The sequence below is a fragment of the Manis pentadactyla genome, chromosome 6 (assembly GCF_030020395.1).
Source record: "Manis pentadactyla isolate mManPen7 chromosome 6, mManPen7.hap1, whole genome shotgun sequence".
In the NCBI taxonomy this organism is placed as follows: Eukaryota; Metazoa; Chordata; class Mammalia; order Pholidota; family Manidae; genus Manis; species Manis pentadactyla.
The window spans coordinates 44,183,405-44,199,958 of NC_080024.1; the positions used below are offsets into that span (position 1 = coordinate 44,183,405).

A 16,554-nucleotide genomic window follows, 5' to 3' on the forward strand; every position below is an offset into this window, starting at 1 on the left:
TGCTAATTCCTTATCTTTAAGAGGTATAAATCAAAGAATATCATTCAAAGCTGACAAATCATGTAGAAAAAGTATTAGCACATTTTACAGTACAAAGATAAATGCTAAGAAAGGACATTTACTTGCCTAAAACTGAGTGCTGGAAGAAGGGTGGGGCTCAGGGAAAAAATAGGAAGTGTGCAATTAAAATTATCATTTTTCAGTTTAATGGAACCAATAGAAACTATCTAAATAAATGTAGGTCTGTGATATAATAAAAGAATAATGTTAAGACAAATAGTAGAGCCAATATATGAAATTTCTTAAACATTAAAAGAATTAACACCAAATAATACAAATTCTTAGAAACAAGGTGAAACACCTCTTAAAAGTTAATAAAATATTCATAGAAATATGCTAAAATAAATAAAAAAAGAAAGAATAAAAATATGTGCATGTAGCATCCATATAAAAAATTAGAAAAACAACAAAATTGAAAATAAGCAGAAGAAATTCATAAAGATAAAACAAATTGATAAGTGAGAAAACTCAAATATAGGAGAAATAATAAGTATATTCAAAAGATGGTTCTACAGAAAAACAGCAAAGTAAGTTAACCACAAGATAAGAAATAATAAAGAAAAAATGATCAAATGAAAACAAAGACCATAAAAGAATAAAATAATGAGGCTCCTTTTTACACCTCAGCTTAAAAGCTTCACTATATTTAATATTAAAAGCATCCTTTCAAGTGCAGAAATAGAATGTGATTATCCAACATTACCACTACGGTTCAACTTATTGACTGTACCCACACAAACAATGAGACAAGATAAAGAAGTTAGAGGTTTAGAAATTAGAAAAGAGGAGGCAAAATGATTAATTTGCAGAAAATATAATTGAGTAGAGTAAAAAAATTTACAAAAATAAAATAATTTAGCAAAACAGTGCAATGTAAAATTAACAAGTTACAGATAATTACTTCACAAGATAAATCATGGGAATATAAAATACCTCATTTACAACAGGTAGGTTAAAGGGTCTAAGGATAAACTTAACACACAAATGTACACGATTAATCCAAAAAAAACTTTAAAACAGTACTAACTCAACTGAGGACTTTAAAAAATAAAATGTCCTATTATGTTCTTGGTTACAAAGACTAATATTAAGAATATCAATAGTAGTGGCCTCCCATAATGGTTGAAATGTGGGAAATAAGAGAAAGGGGACAAGACAGAAGGAGATTTTTTCACTGTATAATTGTATACCTTTAATATACTTTTGTTTTCTAACCATGTGAATGAATAGCCTACTCAAAAAAGTATTAGAAACAAAAATAGAAAATATTGATTGAAGACAATTCATTATTATTTTGAGTTGATTTTATAATTTAATGAACTTCAAATGCTAAAAGAATGATGTGAAGAACACTCAAATAATTTTTCAAATCTATTTTTTCAGAATTTTCCAAAGGAGTATATAATTTTGCTTCTTACAGAAATATTGATCCAAAACAACTAAATTCTTTCAGTGATAGTGAAATCTTTTTAAGTTAAATTTTGAGTCCCAAAAGAACCCATTATGGAAAATAAATATTTAAGAGCCTCTCAATAACCATTTCTCCATAGAATAACTTATTTAACATATTTATTCTTTTCTTTTTATAGGTAGAGGAAGAAAGGTAAGTTTTATTTGCATTGTTTCATTTTTGTTAAATTGCTTTTTCATTCTAATGATATCCAAGCAGAACTTGGCTTTGAAGTGTTTGAAAGCCTTTTAATAAGTAGAAAGTATAATAAAAATATAAGTATATGAGCCCACTCTGCTTATAGATTACAGACACATCTATTTTATTCATTTTGTTAATTTTTGTTTATAGATATTTATTCCAGGAGGTTGGGAATCCCTTAGGAATTGAGATTGCATCAAAGTAACCTCTGAATTACTTACATTAATCACAGTACTTAGTATATACTTTATACATATAGGAAGTGCAGTAACTTTCTAATTGGAAGAAAGAAGGAAAGAAGGAAGGAAGAAATAGTGTTAGTTCTGCCTTGATTGTGTTGTGGTCCCTCTTCCATTGGTTGGGAAGTAAAGATTCAATTAAAAGAACTAATCTAATATTTTACCAAACACATCAACTCTCCTCCTCCCTCCTTCCCCACCTTCAAGGAGCCTAAGAGTTAGTGTCAGAGACAAGCCTTACACTCAACAGGACAGTGGAACATGGACACAGAGCCATGGCCCTGGTACAGCTGGCCACGTTAGCCACTAGACACGGGCTTCCACTACGTGAAGAGAATTCCATCCCCTTGGAATGTTCTCACTTTTCTGGTTTTCTTGAAAACTGTGGCATTTGCTTCAGTCTTATCCAGATGGGGTGGGCACAGGGATCAAGAGTGGAAATAAGCAGTCATTCCAAATTTCATGGCAGATATTAGACTGATTACCAGTGAATTTAAATTGTCTTTGCTTTTGCCTACACTGAGACTGCAGTAAAGCAATACTCAGGTAATCAGAGAAGGCAACACTGTACCTGCGTGGCAAATATATGTGATGCTGTCAGGGCAAAGTCCTGACCCTTTTTTATACTTTTTTGTTCAGAGGTCAATACCATACATTTGTCTTATCTGGAATACATATCACTGAAGGTATTTATTTGAATATATATTAAAGGAGGAAGACTACAAATACCAGCTCACATTCAATTTATATCTAAGAGCTAGAAAAATGCTGAAACTTAAAAGTTTGAGTATAGGCCTCAAACAAACTAGACAGACAGGTTGGTATACAGAAAGATAATTTCACACATTATGTTATGAAATAAACAGTTAAATTTAGTTAGTAATCACCCCACTAACTGAGGGACAACGGTTAAGCTGTGTCATTTAGTTTACCACCTTTTTCCAAAGGCATTGTTGGACAGCCAGGAGGACATACTCAAAGCAGCTGCCAATTCAGCATGCCCGGTGCCACTATCTTCATGACCCTGTTGTTTTCTATCAGGTGTCATCAGAACTATGAGAGCAGAGTAATGTTATAAAAATGCATTTTGTGCTTGGTTTATATAAAAATTGATTTGTATTTGTTTATAGTTTATTCATTCATTTATATTAACCCCAAAATCATTATTAAGATTTTGTTGTATCCCTTTATGAGGCAAATGCCACTGATGATGCAATGGTGGGAAAACACTGACTGCCTCCATGGTAACAACATCCTGTGGAAGTGAAGCATGTCCATGTGGCATTCAGTGCATAGTAACCGACAAGAAGTGAACTCAAACTGTAACTCACATCTGAATCTGAATATTTGAATTTTATGTTTCCCTATTGGTATGAAAATCAAATCTAGTAAATTTAGATAAATCATCATTTCACAAAAATTAACTGATTCAAAGCCCTTATTAACAAAAGCAACGAATATTTACATTTGTGGCTTCCTTCCAAAAGAAGTGTCATTAGAGTCATTAGAAAAATTTATTAGCAGAACTTGATAATGGAGCACTTAGTCCCATATCAAGTATTGTGGAACAATAGGAAGTTCATAAGAAGATATGAAAAATCTACAATTTAGCTAAGAAAGATTGAAGTAGATTCCATTCTCCTAACTACAAAGAACAAAGTCAGCATTTTGATAGCTTGTCTCTTAGTGGGGAGATTTCACCAACATTCTTAGCAGGCTTTTCTATTTTTCTCATTTTGGCTGAAATAATTTCATCTCCCATTTTACTGTTTTTTCTACATATGTTCCAGAAAGGAACTTTTTTTCCTAGCATAATTCTCATAAAGACCTTTTTGTATCAGACACAGATTTATATACCCTTTCTAAACAATTCAAGTTCTTTCAGAGTCTCAAAGCAAGCTCTTAGTAGCTCTTAAAATTCTGATGACTTTCATGTTATATTAAAAATGAAAAGACCCAGTGTAGAAGTTGGCATGTGTGGAAATGCAGAAATAAGCCGGTTCTGCTTTGCTCTCTGTGTGTTGATTGATCCCTTCTTCCTTTAGTCTTCTGGTAGGATGTTATTTAGCCTCTTGGGTTACACCTTGAACTTACCTATAGAGAGCTCGCTCCTGCTTCTGGGGAGCTATTTCCCACTTCTTAATTCTCTTTTGTTCCTGACTTCCAGAGTATTGCCTAATTTAGCAAGGATCAGCAAGTATGATCAGGATATTGTTCTGCCATTGAGTCTATCATTAAGTCTATCAAGATAATTAAAAAAATTTCACTTTAAAAAGTTTTGTCAGGTGTTAGATACTACTAGAAGAATATAATTGGATTGTGCTTTTCAGAAGAACAATTTGATGATCTATATCAACAACCTTAAAAAATGTATGATCTTTAATTCACAACTCTAACTTATAGAGATAAATCATAAGGCATTAATTAAAGCTACTTCACAAACATTTATAAATAAGGATATTCATTGTAATGTTATTTTTAATTATAAAAAATGAAAACAAAATCTAGGAGTAAAATACTGAGTCATTAGGAAAACCAAGTTCAGGTACACTTCAGAAAGCTGAGGGCCACAGTGTTAATAGTGGTTATCTCCTGGGTGTTGAGAACAATATTTAATTTCTTTTCTAAGTTTCACTTATTTTCAGAATTCCTTACTATGAACTCATATTATTTTTATAATCAGATAAACAAAAAACACATGTGAAGGGAGAAATTAAATAGAATTTACTACCTTGGTTTTTCTACATTTTGGATATGTTTAATGTACTCATCCTCTGCAGTTGCCAAGTAAAAAGCATCATTTCATAAAGTATTAATAAAATTTAATATGTTCAGTAAGGAGTTATTAAGAACTTTTGTGTGTCAAATTAAGGATATAAAGTAGACATGATCATAACCTGGGAGACAACAAAATCTGTTGGAAGAAAAATTTTGAAATAAATAGTACAAGTAAACATGTGGTAAAATAGAGGTATAAAAAGGTATGATTCATCCAATATTATTTAACATATGTCCTTGACATCTTGCTATGAGAATACAATTTTTGAGAATCTAAAGTTCTAAGAATCAAAAGAAATTCCATCGACATCTGTTGTGTTTGCTACATCTTTTAGAAAATACAATTAAATTGCCTGACTTTAAATTATGATAGTGTCTTGTGTTATTTTTATATTCTTATTCAATTAATATTTTTTCTAGATTTTCCTCAGATACAGAGCATCCCCTAATACTATACATCTTTTGTTTTCTTTTTTTCTTTCATTTCTTTGAAAGATGAGACCACTTATCTCTTGTTATTTCTCAGATTCTTCTATGAGATTTAAAAAAGAGTGGCAAGCAGTTTAGGAAAGGCATCTAATCAGTTACTAAAAACTTAAGTGGCAGGTAATATGAGTGTGAAATTTCAAATGAACCCAAATTTTTGGATTTTCTCTTTTTTTTCAGTTCTTGGGTTGTTTTTCCTATGTACTTTGACTTTATATCTTTCATCATAAATGTTTCTTGGTCTAGTCAACTCTTTGAATTTGATTGCTATAAAAAAATTAAGTGAAACAACTTTACACATTTCACACATTGGGCTGATTTTTTTGTGTGTGTATTTCAGATGGCTAGCATTATATTTTCATGCATAATGTCTCTCTAAATTTCCTAAAAATTTATTTTAATTTTCTTTTCTCATTTTTGAAAATGATTCTTACATGAAAATCCCATGTTTATGTGGAATATTCTAGTATGAAGTGATCATGCTAATTAACATTTTTTGCTTCATAGGGACAAAAAGGGGAACCAGGATTAGTGCCTGTTGTAAGTATATTTATATATGTATATATACATATTGTTTTCACATACTTGTAATAACCTTAGCTATAATAGAGTTGTATATTATTGTTTATATACATAGTCTCAAAAAAAGGGAAATTATTGTATAACCAAGTTTTTAGTATAAACAAGCAAATGAAAATAGATGGATTCTTTATTTAACAGAATACTTAATTTTTAAAAATATTTTGGAATTGTTAATGTACAATTACTTGAACAACATTATGGTTACTAGACTCCCCCTATTATTATCAAGTTCCCCCCACAAACCCCATTACAGTCACTGCCCATCAGCATAGTAAGGTGCTATAGAATCATTACTTGTCTTCTCTGTACAATACTTAATGTTCATTATGATATTCCTGACTTATATTGTCCCATGACTAAAGGTGGAAATCAGGGTTTTATAAAATTAAATATATTGTATGTGGATATAAAGTGACAGTTAAGATGTATTTTTTATAGTAAAAATAACCACATAATCCAAATAGAAAGGCATGATACTTCTGGAAATATGTCATACCATTATCCTGAGGGAAATTCCACACTGTACAAGAATTCTTAAGAGTTATTTAGACTTATAGATGGTCAAAAGTGTATTATTAAATAGAATGAAAATCCTTCAACCATTACTCTCATATATTTTAAAGGAGTTATCATTATTCTATCAAGACAAAAGTATATGAATGTTGATTTATTTGGCAGTGTTTGCATTTTTTATTTGCTTTTAAAATGGCTTGTTTTTAACAAAGATTACCTAAAAAGTAAATCATTCATATTTGTTTTCTTTCACTCTGTGTGCTTACTGTGTCTTAGGTGCCATTTTAAGTACAAATATTTATTTGTCTTCACAATTCTATGAGGGAGATAATTTTATAATCATCCCCATTTAGAAAGAGGATGAACCGTAAGTGCAGAGAGGATGAGTAATTAGTCTTAGGTCATACAACTGGAAAGGGGCAGAATTAGGGTTTGAACTGAGGACTCTTGGCTCCAGCATTGGTGCTTTTAATCACCAACCAGTGCTGCCTCCCTAAATTAGAGTTTTAATTAGCTTAATTAATGTCTTAGCTCAGAAGGCAATGAAGAAATGGGCAAAAATTGCCAAATCCATGTGTTCTAAAAATTTCACTGGCGTTTTTGTTATTCTTCCTTTCTGTTTGACTATTGATTTCTCTAAAACTGTAGACACTTTATCTTGACATGTTATCTTGTTTATCATTTAGATAACAGGCATTCGTGGTCGTCCGGGACCGGCAGTAAGTAGTGTCCTCTGATATTCATGGCACCCTTACGTTCTCTGAGATACTTAAAGTCTTTACCGATATTGTATCTATGAAAAGACAATAGAATGTAAAGCAGTTATGCTTGTTTCTTAAAACATTATGTTTTGAAACATCTTCAAGTTTCAGTATTCCTTTGCAGCAATGAATGACACATAGGGGATCATTTCATTCTGAAATTGATAAGCCTGCTATTCCTCATGTATTAGTGTTACTGTTAGTTCTGTGAAAGACAAGACAGTCTATTGTTACTTGTTAGTTTTAGATTAAGAAAGGGTTGCTGAGACCAGCTCCACAAACCAGCTGAACCTGAGTGGAGTGGGAGCGAGGAGTTTAAGGAAACTACAGAGAAAGATACAAAAAAGGCACAGAAACCAAATCTGGGATCAGGAGGTTCACTGCCTTCTGATGGCAGACAAGTGACGCAGTTTATTTTCTGAGTACCACTTATATAAACAAACTCATAGTGATGTCACTCCCGGGGTCATCTCATATCTGGTGATATCACTTCCTGGTGATATCACTCCCTGGTGCCCAGATCTGGTGATGTCACTTCCTGGGTGACATCACTTCTGGCCCTCCAAAAATGATGCTTCTTAAAATTAGGGCATACTTCAGAGATGGGTAAGATTCCTCAAGGGAGGAACAACCTAAGTCAGGCACAGTCGCCCGGGGGCCATCAGGTGAGAAATTGGGGATCAACAGAGGTGAGGCTTAGAACCTCACCCCCCCTGTTCTGAGAGAAATCTTCTGCATACGTGGATGTTTTATTGCCTCTGTCTAGCTTGGATTAACACATAGTCTACAGGCACACACCTGATCATCTACATTTGCTCTCTTACAACACTAAACTAAGTTTTCTACCTTTATCTTGCATCTACCTACCACTTCAGCATTTTATTAAAAATAATAATAATAAAGAGAGAAATGTGGTATCCACATATAAATCAAGTATAAAAATCAAACGAATATTCATATTTGAACTGACTGTTTATAGTTCATAATGCATGAACAAAACCGAAAGTTTCTGTGATGGCTGCCCTTGTACTGTTCACCATGTAACTTATTCACTATGTAAGAGTTTGTTCTCCATGTAAGAACTTGTTCGTTATGCTTCAGAAGATTGGAGACTGATGAAAATTAGGCTTGGGGTGGATTAATGATTGTGCATTGAGCATTGAGTCTCCTATACAGAATTTTATTGTTGTTAACAACCATTTGATCAATAAATATGAGAGATGCCCTCTCAAAAAAAAAAAAGTACAGACTTCCAATTGTAAAATAAATATGTAATGTGTAGCATAAGGAATATAGTCAAAATATTGTAACAAATTTGTATGGTGATAGCTGGTAGCTAGAATTATCATGTATATAAATGTTGAATCACTGTGTTGTACACCTGAAACTAATGTAATACTGTGTGTCAACTACCCTTCAATAAAAAATAATTATCTACAAAAAAAAAAAAATTAGGGCATACTTGTCTGTTGCTTAAGAATGATTAAGGGTAGACTACTTTAACCCGTTTAATGAAAAAGTTAATTTAATCTGTTAGTGAAATTATATCATATGTTTCAGTAGAATTTGATAAACATCAGAATAGCATATTTCTGGTTTAGAGTAAAAAACTACTGATTTCAGGTTTTGATTAGCAGTAGCATTCATTGGTAACTAGACACATAACACACATGTAATACACACACACACATAATTGCTGTGTATTTTTAAAACATATTATCAACCTAAGTAAAAATTAATATGCTTTAACAGACCTGCTCTGGTCCTTCTGAAGTTTTTGCTTTTAAACAATACTCCATGTTAGACTGAGTAAAAGCACAATCTAACTATCATAACTCAATTGAACTCTCTTTGGAAGAGAATAAAATTCTCCTGGCAACTGCCATTTTCTAGAAAACAAGCAAATCAACAGTAACATCAGCTTTGCAATATAATGATCATTTGTTATTTTAAAGGAAAAATAACCACAATTACCATTTGGAAAATTCTAAGTGGGTTTTAAATATACAGTGGAGATTATTCTAAATCAAGCAGAAAAAAATATATATACTTGAAGGTATACAAAAGCAGTAGTAAAGTAAGAGCCTTTTCTTTCCATTGTTTTCATCAGCAGTTTGAACAGTGAGGAATAGTTTGGGGTGTCATATACTAATATAAACTCATACCTTCCCTCAGATAATTGATCATTTGGGGTTTGCACATCTGAGTAATTCTCAAAACCCAAACTATAAGTTTTTGTGCCCATACTTTAGTGGCAAAGTTTTATCTGAGACACTAGAGTAAAAATGATCCTTACAAATTTTGCAATTACTGTTCAAACTAATATACTCAGCTCATTGGGCTCCATGATCTTGTAATATACCACTTGATTCTTTACAGGCGTTTAAACTTCACTGATAAAATAAAGTCTTTATATGCACATGGCTTTATTTTCTTCAACTGAACTGAGTTCAAAAAGAAGGGTGATATTTCTGTATATGCAATTTTCTTATATCAAGAAAACACTGAAACCAAAAACATCTGAACTATACACATTTTTGCAGGCATAACCATCATTTTCTTTTTCTAGGGACCTCCAGGATCACAAGGACCAAGAGGAGAGAGAGGCCCAAAAGGAAAACCTGTATGTTGACAGTGAAGTTCCCTTTTTGTGAATTGTACTCATCCAAGTAAGCCTGTCTACACCACATTCTCTGGGTGCAGCAAAGAGCCAGTGACACTGTTCCTCTCTCACCTCTATTAAATGTGACACAATGCAGGTCACAAAGTGTGTGTAACTCTTCTGATACCAGAAAATGACCACATGGTAATAATTACTTATTATCTTTATATAACCCAAGTGATATTTCTTTGTCCTTTATAAGGTAAAATTAAAGTAGAATTTAAGGAAACATAATAAATACCTCATGTTGTTTTTAGAAGTTGTAGATCATGAGTGAATAATGCCAAGAATGTACTGTTGAGATAAAACACCCAACTTCTGTGATTTTGCATTGCTACAGGAACAACCAAATTAGATAAAGGAGAAAGAAATCATCAGAGGATAAAATTTTCTTTCAAGTAACTTTGTAATGAATTTATTTCCCAAGTAACACTCAGCCTTTTTCACTGAGCAGCTGCTGCAGAACTATTAGAGTAATTTTAAAAATCAACAAATCCATTACCAGAATGCAGGGAAAACCTTTAATTTTAATAATTATACTATACCTTTGAGATAAAACATGAAGATAAAACATGTTTTCTCTATAGCAATTCTTTTTCTTTTTTATGTCTCCCCCTCAGACACTAATCTCTTTTATATATTAAATAACTGGACTGATTTGTATGTTGTTATCTTTATTCCATGTTTCCATCAGAAAAATGTGTGCTGTTTAATTTTCTGTCTCATGATATCTACTAAGTTTTAACTGTAGATTTTTAGGTTTCCAAATATGTATTTATCCATATCTAAATAGGAGAAATAGGTGAGCTAATAAACAACAAATCTTGAATATACAAATAAGGAAATAATATATTTTAGATCATGCCACCAGGAACTCTTGCCACTGGTTTCATCTTTGATACCATTTTGTGCTTTTACACACTTACCAAGTATAGTGTGATGCCAATACTCTTCCAAACTGGAGCTGAAGTTCAGGATGGTATTTGCAGGCAAGCAGGTAAATGACGGTCCCCCAAGGAATGGGGGCACAGCTTTAAAGGTGGGCAGCAAGCTGTGCTCTGATTACCTGATGTCCCATCTTCATCGCTCTTTTAATGAGCTGCCTCGCCAGTGTTGGTAGTTTAAGCATTGTTGGTAGCTCTCCAGATGTCTGTCCAGGGTCTGGGAGGAAAGACACAGGAGAAAGGTGTATTCAGTTAGGTGGAGGGTAGGTGGCCTTGCAGAGAAAATGATTCACCCATTTACTTATGCCCAGAAAACTGCTAACACTGAGTTCTAAGTCTATTGCTGTGAAATAGTGGTTGGACTTTGGACTTCCAGAATTCCATTTCAGGAATCTTTCCTCTCTCCTCACCCCTCCACTCTCCTCTCTTTTTCCTCTCTCTTCCCTTCTCCTCTTCTCTCCAATTTAGTGTGTGATATGTTCCATTTCCTATGTTGGTTAGGCCTCAGACAATGTGAACTGGGTATGAGTGTGTGTGTGTGTGTGTGTGTGTGTGTGTAAAAGAGGAACAAGTAGTCGTTTATTTGGAATTAAGCAAGACAATCTTGGCAGATACCCAAGTAGGAAATGTGTCTCTCAATCCTAGCAAGTGGTGTTATGGTAAGGGTTTAACAACTGACTCACATTTTTAAAAATATGCCTATAGCTTTTGCTGATTTCTCTGATGTGAGTAATCCCACCATGTCTGATTTTAAGATATTGGCAGATGTCACAAAATACCCATAAGTATAATGTTTTGTCTTAGGTCCCAAAACTCACAGGGGCTGCTTGACTGGACTAAAGCCAGGACTGGTACAATATAGGGTGGGACTGTAATCATAAATACCATTTTTCTCTCCCTGCTTTCATTACCACCAGACACAAGAGAAGGCTCACAATGTAGAGCATAGTTTTTCAGCCTGAACACTACTGATATTCAAGACCACATAATTCCTTCTGCACTGTGGGACATCTGGCACTTCTGGTTTCTACCCACTAGATGCCAGGAGCAGTGTCTGTCCCTCTTCATACAATTATGACAACTAGAAATGTCTCTTGATGTTGCCAAATGTCTCCTGGGGAGCAAGATCGCTTAAATTGAGAACTACTGATACAGAGATGCTCTCATAAAGCCATTATTACTGGCCAGGGACCATCATGACTCTCTTTTATCACACATCTTTATTTTTAAGTGTATCATCCTGGTAACTTCATATTGACAAACCAGCAACTCTGTGTCAGGACAGAGTTAATGGTGTGCATATGACACTTACCTCTGTAGGTGTGTTTACTCATGTGTAGAATGGGAGACATACCAGATCTTACCAACTCTAACACTTCATAATTTGCGTGTAGTATGATACTACTAACCAGCAGTGAATAAAGTTGTTGATTTGGGGTCATAATTAATCCTTTTTTTACTTTTGGATGGCTTAAGGTCACCACCTAGTGGCAATCCACATGTACTTGTTATTGAAGATTGTTGCCTGAGATGCTAGAGTATCCTGGGGAATGGGGGGCAAAGGATGATAAATAAACATTTACTTTAATATAAAATTTATGTGATTAAGTTCACTTGGAAATATGAAAATATTTCAATGTGTTTCATATTTTTATTTAAATGCATATTTAAATATATTTAAATGTATTCCCAGATTATAATTTTTGTTCTCAATATTATCAGTAAAAATGCTCATGTATTATAATATTTCTCTTATTTTTATTATTTTCACTTATGCTCCTGCTTATTATGCTCACTTAATTTTGGATAATTTTTACAAGTTTTAACTAATTTTAATTTCAACTTATGTAAAAGTAAATCATGTACGATATTCAGAGAAGATGCCATGGAGAAACAGAATGCCTCATGAAGTCATTGAAAAAGTGGGCTGTCTTTTGTCTTTTGTCTTTTGAGCAGACTTTAAAACATGATAATTAATCCCAGAACTGAGTGTTTTAAGGATTAACATTACCCAACCCCCCCCCCCACTCCCACTGACACTAAATGTAGTTTCTAGTTTTGTCTTTAGAAATCTCTTTGGGAACAGAGATAATATTTTAGTTCATTTTTGTATTTAATACCTGGTTATAAATTAGCAATTTCACATTTCAAAAACATATTAGAGGTTTTCCGCACTAAGTTTTATGAGTAGGTCCAACTCCTATTTTGTCTATGTCGGTACTGATAATACATATTTCCAGCTCATATTGCCACATTCATATGATCCAGGAATCCTAGATAGCAATTAAAATAAGCCTCCATTATGTATAATTTACAAGACTGAATGAACTGACTGAGTGGTTTAGGTGTCAGAAAGGGTTTGATATTTAAAGGATGTGAATAATCTGAGAAATGAGAAATCTGAGAAATTATTTTTCAAAATACGAGTTTTTCAAGCTAAATTATATACTTCTGTTTGAATAGATAAATTTGCCTATTTATTCTACTCTTCCAGGAAGTAAATACACTATACGAATGCTTGACTATATTAAAAGATATTAATGAACTTCTAAATAGCTATTATGCCACCCTCCCCAAAACTATCATATGCAAACTGCCCCCTCTCCCACCTCAGCTTGCCCTATGTTTACTCCTGCTGTATCAGCTCATTCATTTGCTTATTGTGGGCCAGAAGGTGTTCTTATGTTTAATCATGAGAAGCTTCTTTTACTATTAAACTCCAATTCACTTACCAGATTTTTCTCAACCTCTGCTTCTAATTATACAAATTATATTCACTTTTGAGGTTTTTGGTCCTTTTGTTCCCATTATAGTTTGTTAAAACTCTTCAGGGTTAAAAAGTCAGAAAATACTTCACAGGACATGTGGGAATGATGAGGTTAGGGGACAGAGCATTTCCAGAACTGAGGGCGTGGCTGTTCCCCAAGCTGCCTCAGAGTGTGGGTTAGGAGGAGGGTGGAATGTGGCAGCTGGAAATCATTGCTCACTTCTCTGAGAACTAGACTTGGCTGGGTCACTATGCCTTTCCCTCTATTTCTCATTGGTCTGGTCTTCCTTTGGGGGTGGTAAAGAAAATACAGTGTGCCGGACGTCAAGTACTAGAATAAAAAAGATTGAAATGTGAAAATGCAATAAACATATATTGAGTGTCTACTATGTGCCAGGAACTATACTAAGCATTAAAAAATTAGAAAGAAGGAAAAAAACCCCACAAACCCCAATTAAGAGGTTTTCAGTTTTTGGTTTTTTTGGTGGGTGAGATTAAGCAGTCACATATGTATAGTTAACTATAAACTAAGACAGACAAATGAATTTATGAATTGTTGATTATTTGCCCTTGAACAGCAAAACTCAACCAAACAAGGAAGCTTATTCTAGAACAGTGATGAACCAAGTACAATTTTACAAGCATTCCAAGAAAGCTAATTACTGGAGATTTAACACATCAAGAGTAAAATTCTTACCCAGAATGTACCATGCTCTTGTGGTAGAGGCTAAGACCAGTGCTGAAAGCAGCGAGGTCATCATAGCTAAGAAAGTACTGTGGATGACTGGATTGCTATTCCTTTTCTTTAGACTTTACTTTTTTTAAGAGATTTTAGATTCACATCAAAATTGAGAGAAAGGTGCAGAGAAAATTCTCATATAACCTCTGTCCCCATACATACATAGCCTTCCCCATGATCAACATCCCCCATCAGAGTCCATAGTTTACATGAGGGTTCCCTCTTGGTGTTATACATTCCATGGGTATGGACAAGTGTGTAATGACATGTATCCACAACTACAGTATTATGCAGAGTATTTTCACTGCCCTAAAAGTCTTCCTTGCACTGCCTTTTCATCTCCCTATCTCTGTTTCACCCCCTTGGCTTCACTGATGTTTTTACTGTCTCCATAATTTGCCTTTTCCAGAATGTTGTAGAGTTGGAATCATACATTATGGTTATTCATTTTTAAAATAATGAATACTTTGTCTCCATCAAGAAATTTGTGATTTTACTTTCTACTAAGTACGTATTTGGCAATGGGTTCTAATTTCCATTGTCTTGTTTTTCTAGGGTCCTCGTGGTCCTCAGGGAATTGATGGGGAACCAGGTGTTCCTGGTCAGCCTGGTGCCCCAGGTCCTCCTGGACATCCTTCCCATCCAGGACCTGGTGGCATGAGCAGGGTGAGTTGTGTGCATTGTTCAATGCCATATTTAGATAATATATTTTTTGATTCATAATTGTGATTTTAAATTGTGTTGGTTCAGATGTTGGCCTTCGATTATAAGAGCAGATAAGTGAATGCAATGCTGCTATGAACAATGATGAAACTAAGATATCCACAAGGAATTACTGGAAAATTCAAAGTAACATTTTTGAAAAGTGTGGCTTCAAATTATTTGTGTTTCTCAAGATCAGTTCTGGGTGGATTTTGAACTTCGTTCTTTCTGTTGATTCTAAAGGACCATTAACACTGTTCCCACTATGAATTGAAAAAGAAATGTGTCTCTCTTCTGCTTTTCTCTCAACTGAGAATGCTGACACAATCCATCATGTCCTCCAAACCAAGGGAGGACGACTCATCCATGCGGAAGTAAATGAAAGGGCCACTGAGTTGGCACTAAAAATACTATCTGATTCTTTCCCAAAGTTTAGTTTCCTACTAGAAGTAAAATAATTTCTTTTTATACTTACCACTTTGAATTCTTAATGGCAAACATAGGAGATTTGTGAGTAGATTACATAGCATGACAGGAAAAATGGAGGTTCTGAAATATTTATTTTACAACTATTTACACATGTATGTCTCTATTTTAGAAAGAATTGCCAATCTATTTTTTAAATAATACACACATTATTTTCTCACAAAATTCTGGAAATTAATAGAACTCCTGGAATGTATATGGACACTTTTGGTCAGTTGAGTTACCACAGTTTTTTGATGTGAAAGAGAATAGGTTAATCTGTTGCCAATTCTTGGAACATCCAGGGATTCATTAAAAGGACTATAATATTTTTACCAACTTTCATAAGTACCTTTTAAGGTTTATTTGCCATGAACAAAGAAAGAATAATACCATCTAAGTGCAATAGTCTGAAATGGAATCTGAATTCTTTAGGACAAATGTTTTAAAAGCATCTTTCAGGCTTCAGTCTGATGTTCGGCATGCTCTCACCCTGGGATGAAATCAGATAAAGAGATTTAAACCTAAAATTGATTAGACTAAGTATCTATTAGAATGATCCATGTTTTTATCAAAAAGCAGACATTTGGCCCATTGCAGTAGTTAATCTGAAGCAACATAGTTGTAAATACTGTGAGGAAGATTGTTCAGACAACAAAACCTACAGTGAAACACAACTTGAATCTTTCTTTGCTTTAGAGTCAAAAGTTTAAAATAATTCTCAGAAGAGCCATTCTAATAAGAATCCCAGAGAATGTAACTTTTTCAATTTATAAAGAATGTTGATATAAGTTTTTTACCCCAGAAATAAAGTCAACACATTGCTTTACAGCCGTTTTCAGCTCAGATGGCTGGGCTGGATGAAAAATCTGGACTTGGAAGTCAAGTAGGGCTGATGCCTGGCTCTGTGGTAAGTGCAAATTTTATTGATAAAATGTTGTGGAAAAGCCATTAATGAAGTAAAACTTTAAGTTAGCTAGATAAGACGTAATATGTGTCATTTAAAACATATCCATCCACCCATTCATTCATTTAATTTATTTATCTAACCCTACTGGGTACCTGCTAAAAGTCCAAGGTGGTTCCATAACTGTACAGAGTATTTGTCAGCATTAATAAAAGGCTGTCTGTATAGTAAACTTAGTATTTGGAAAAAAGAAAAAAGAAAAAACATATAACCACTACCACACACACACAAAAAAAAA

General features: G+C 33.7%; 1 protein-coding gene across 1 annotated transcript in view; it reads left to right on the forward strand.

Annotated features, from left to right (window-relative positions):
- The window catches only part of COL5A2 (collagen type V alpha 2 chain), a 163,204-nt gene that overhangs the window by 72,846 nt on the left and 73,804 nt on the right, over positions 1 to 16,554 (forward strand). Inside the window, exons 3-8 of the mRNA XM_036881678.2 lie at positions 1,650 to 1,663; positions 5,722 to 5,754; positions 6,996 to 7,028; positions 9,640 to 9,693; positions 14,738 to 14,848; positions 16,182 to 16,259. Of these exons, the coding sequence (XP_036737573.2) occupies positions 1,650 to 1,663; positions 5,722 to 5,754; positions 6,996 to 7,028; positions 9,640 to 9,693; positions 14,738 to 14,848; positions 16,182 to 16,259 (323 nt within the window). The remainder of the gene's footprint in view (positions 1 to 1,649; positions 1,664 to 5,721; positions 5,755 to 6,995; positions 7,029 to 9,639; positions 9,694 to 14,737; positions 14,849 to 16,181; positions 16,260 to 16,554) is intronic.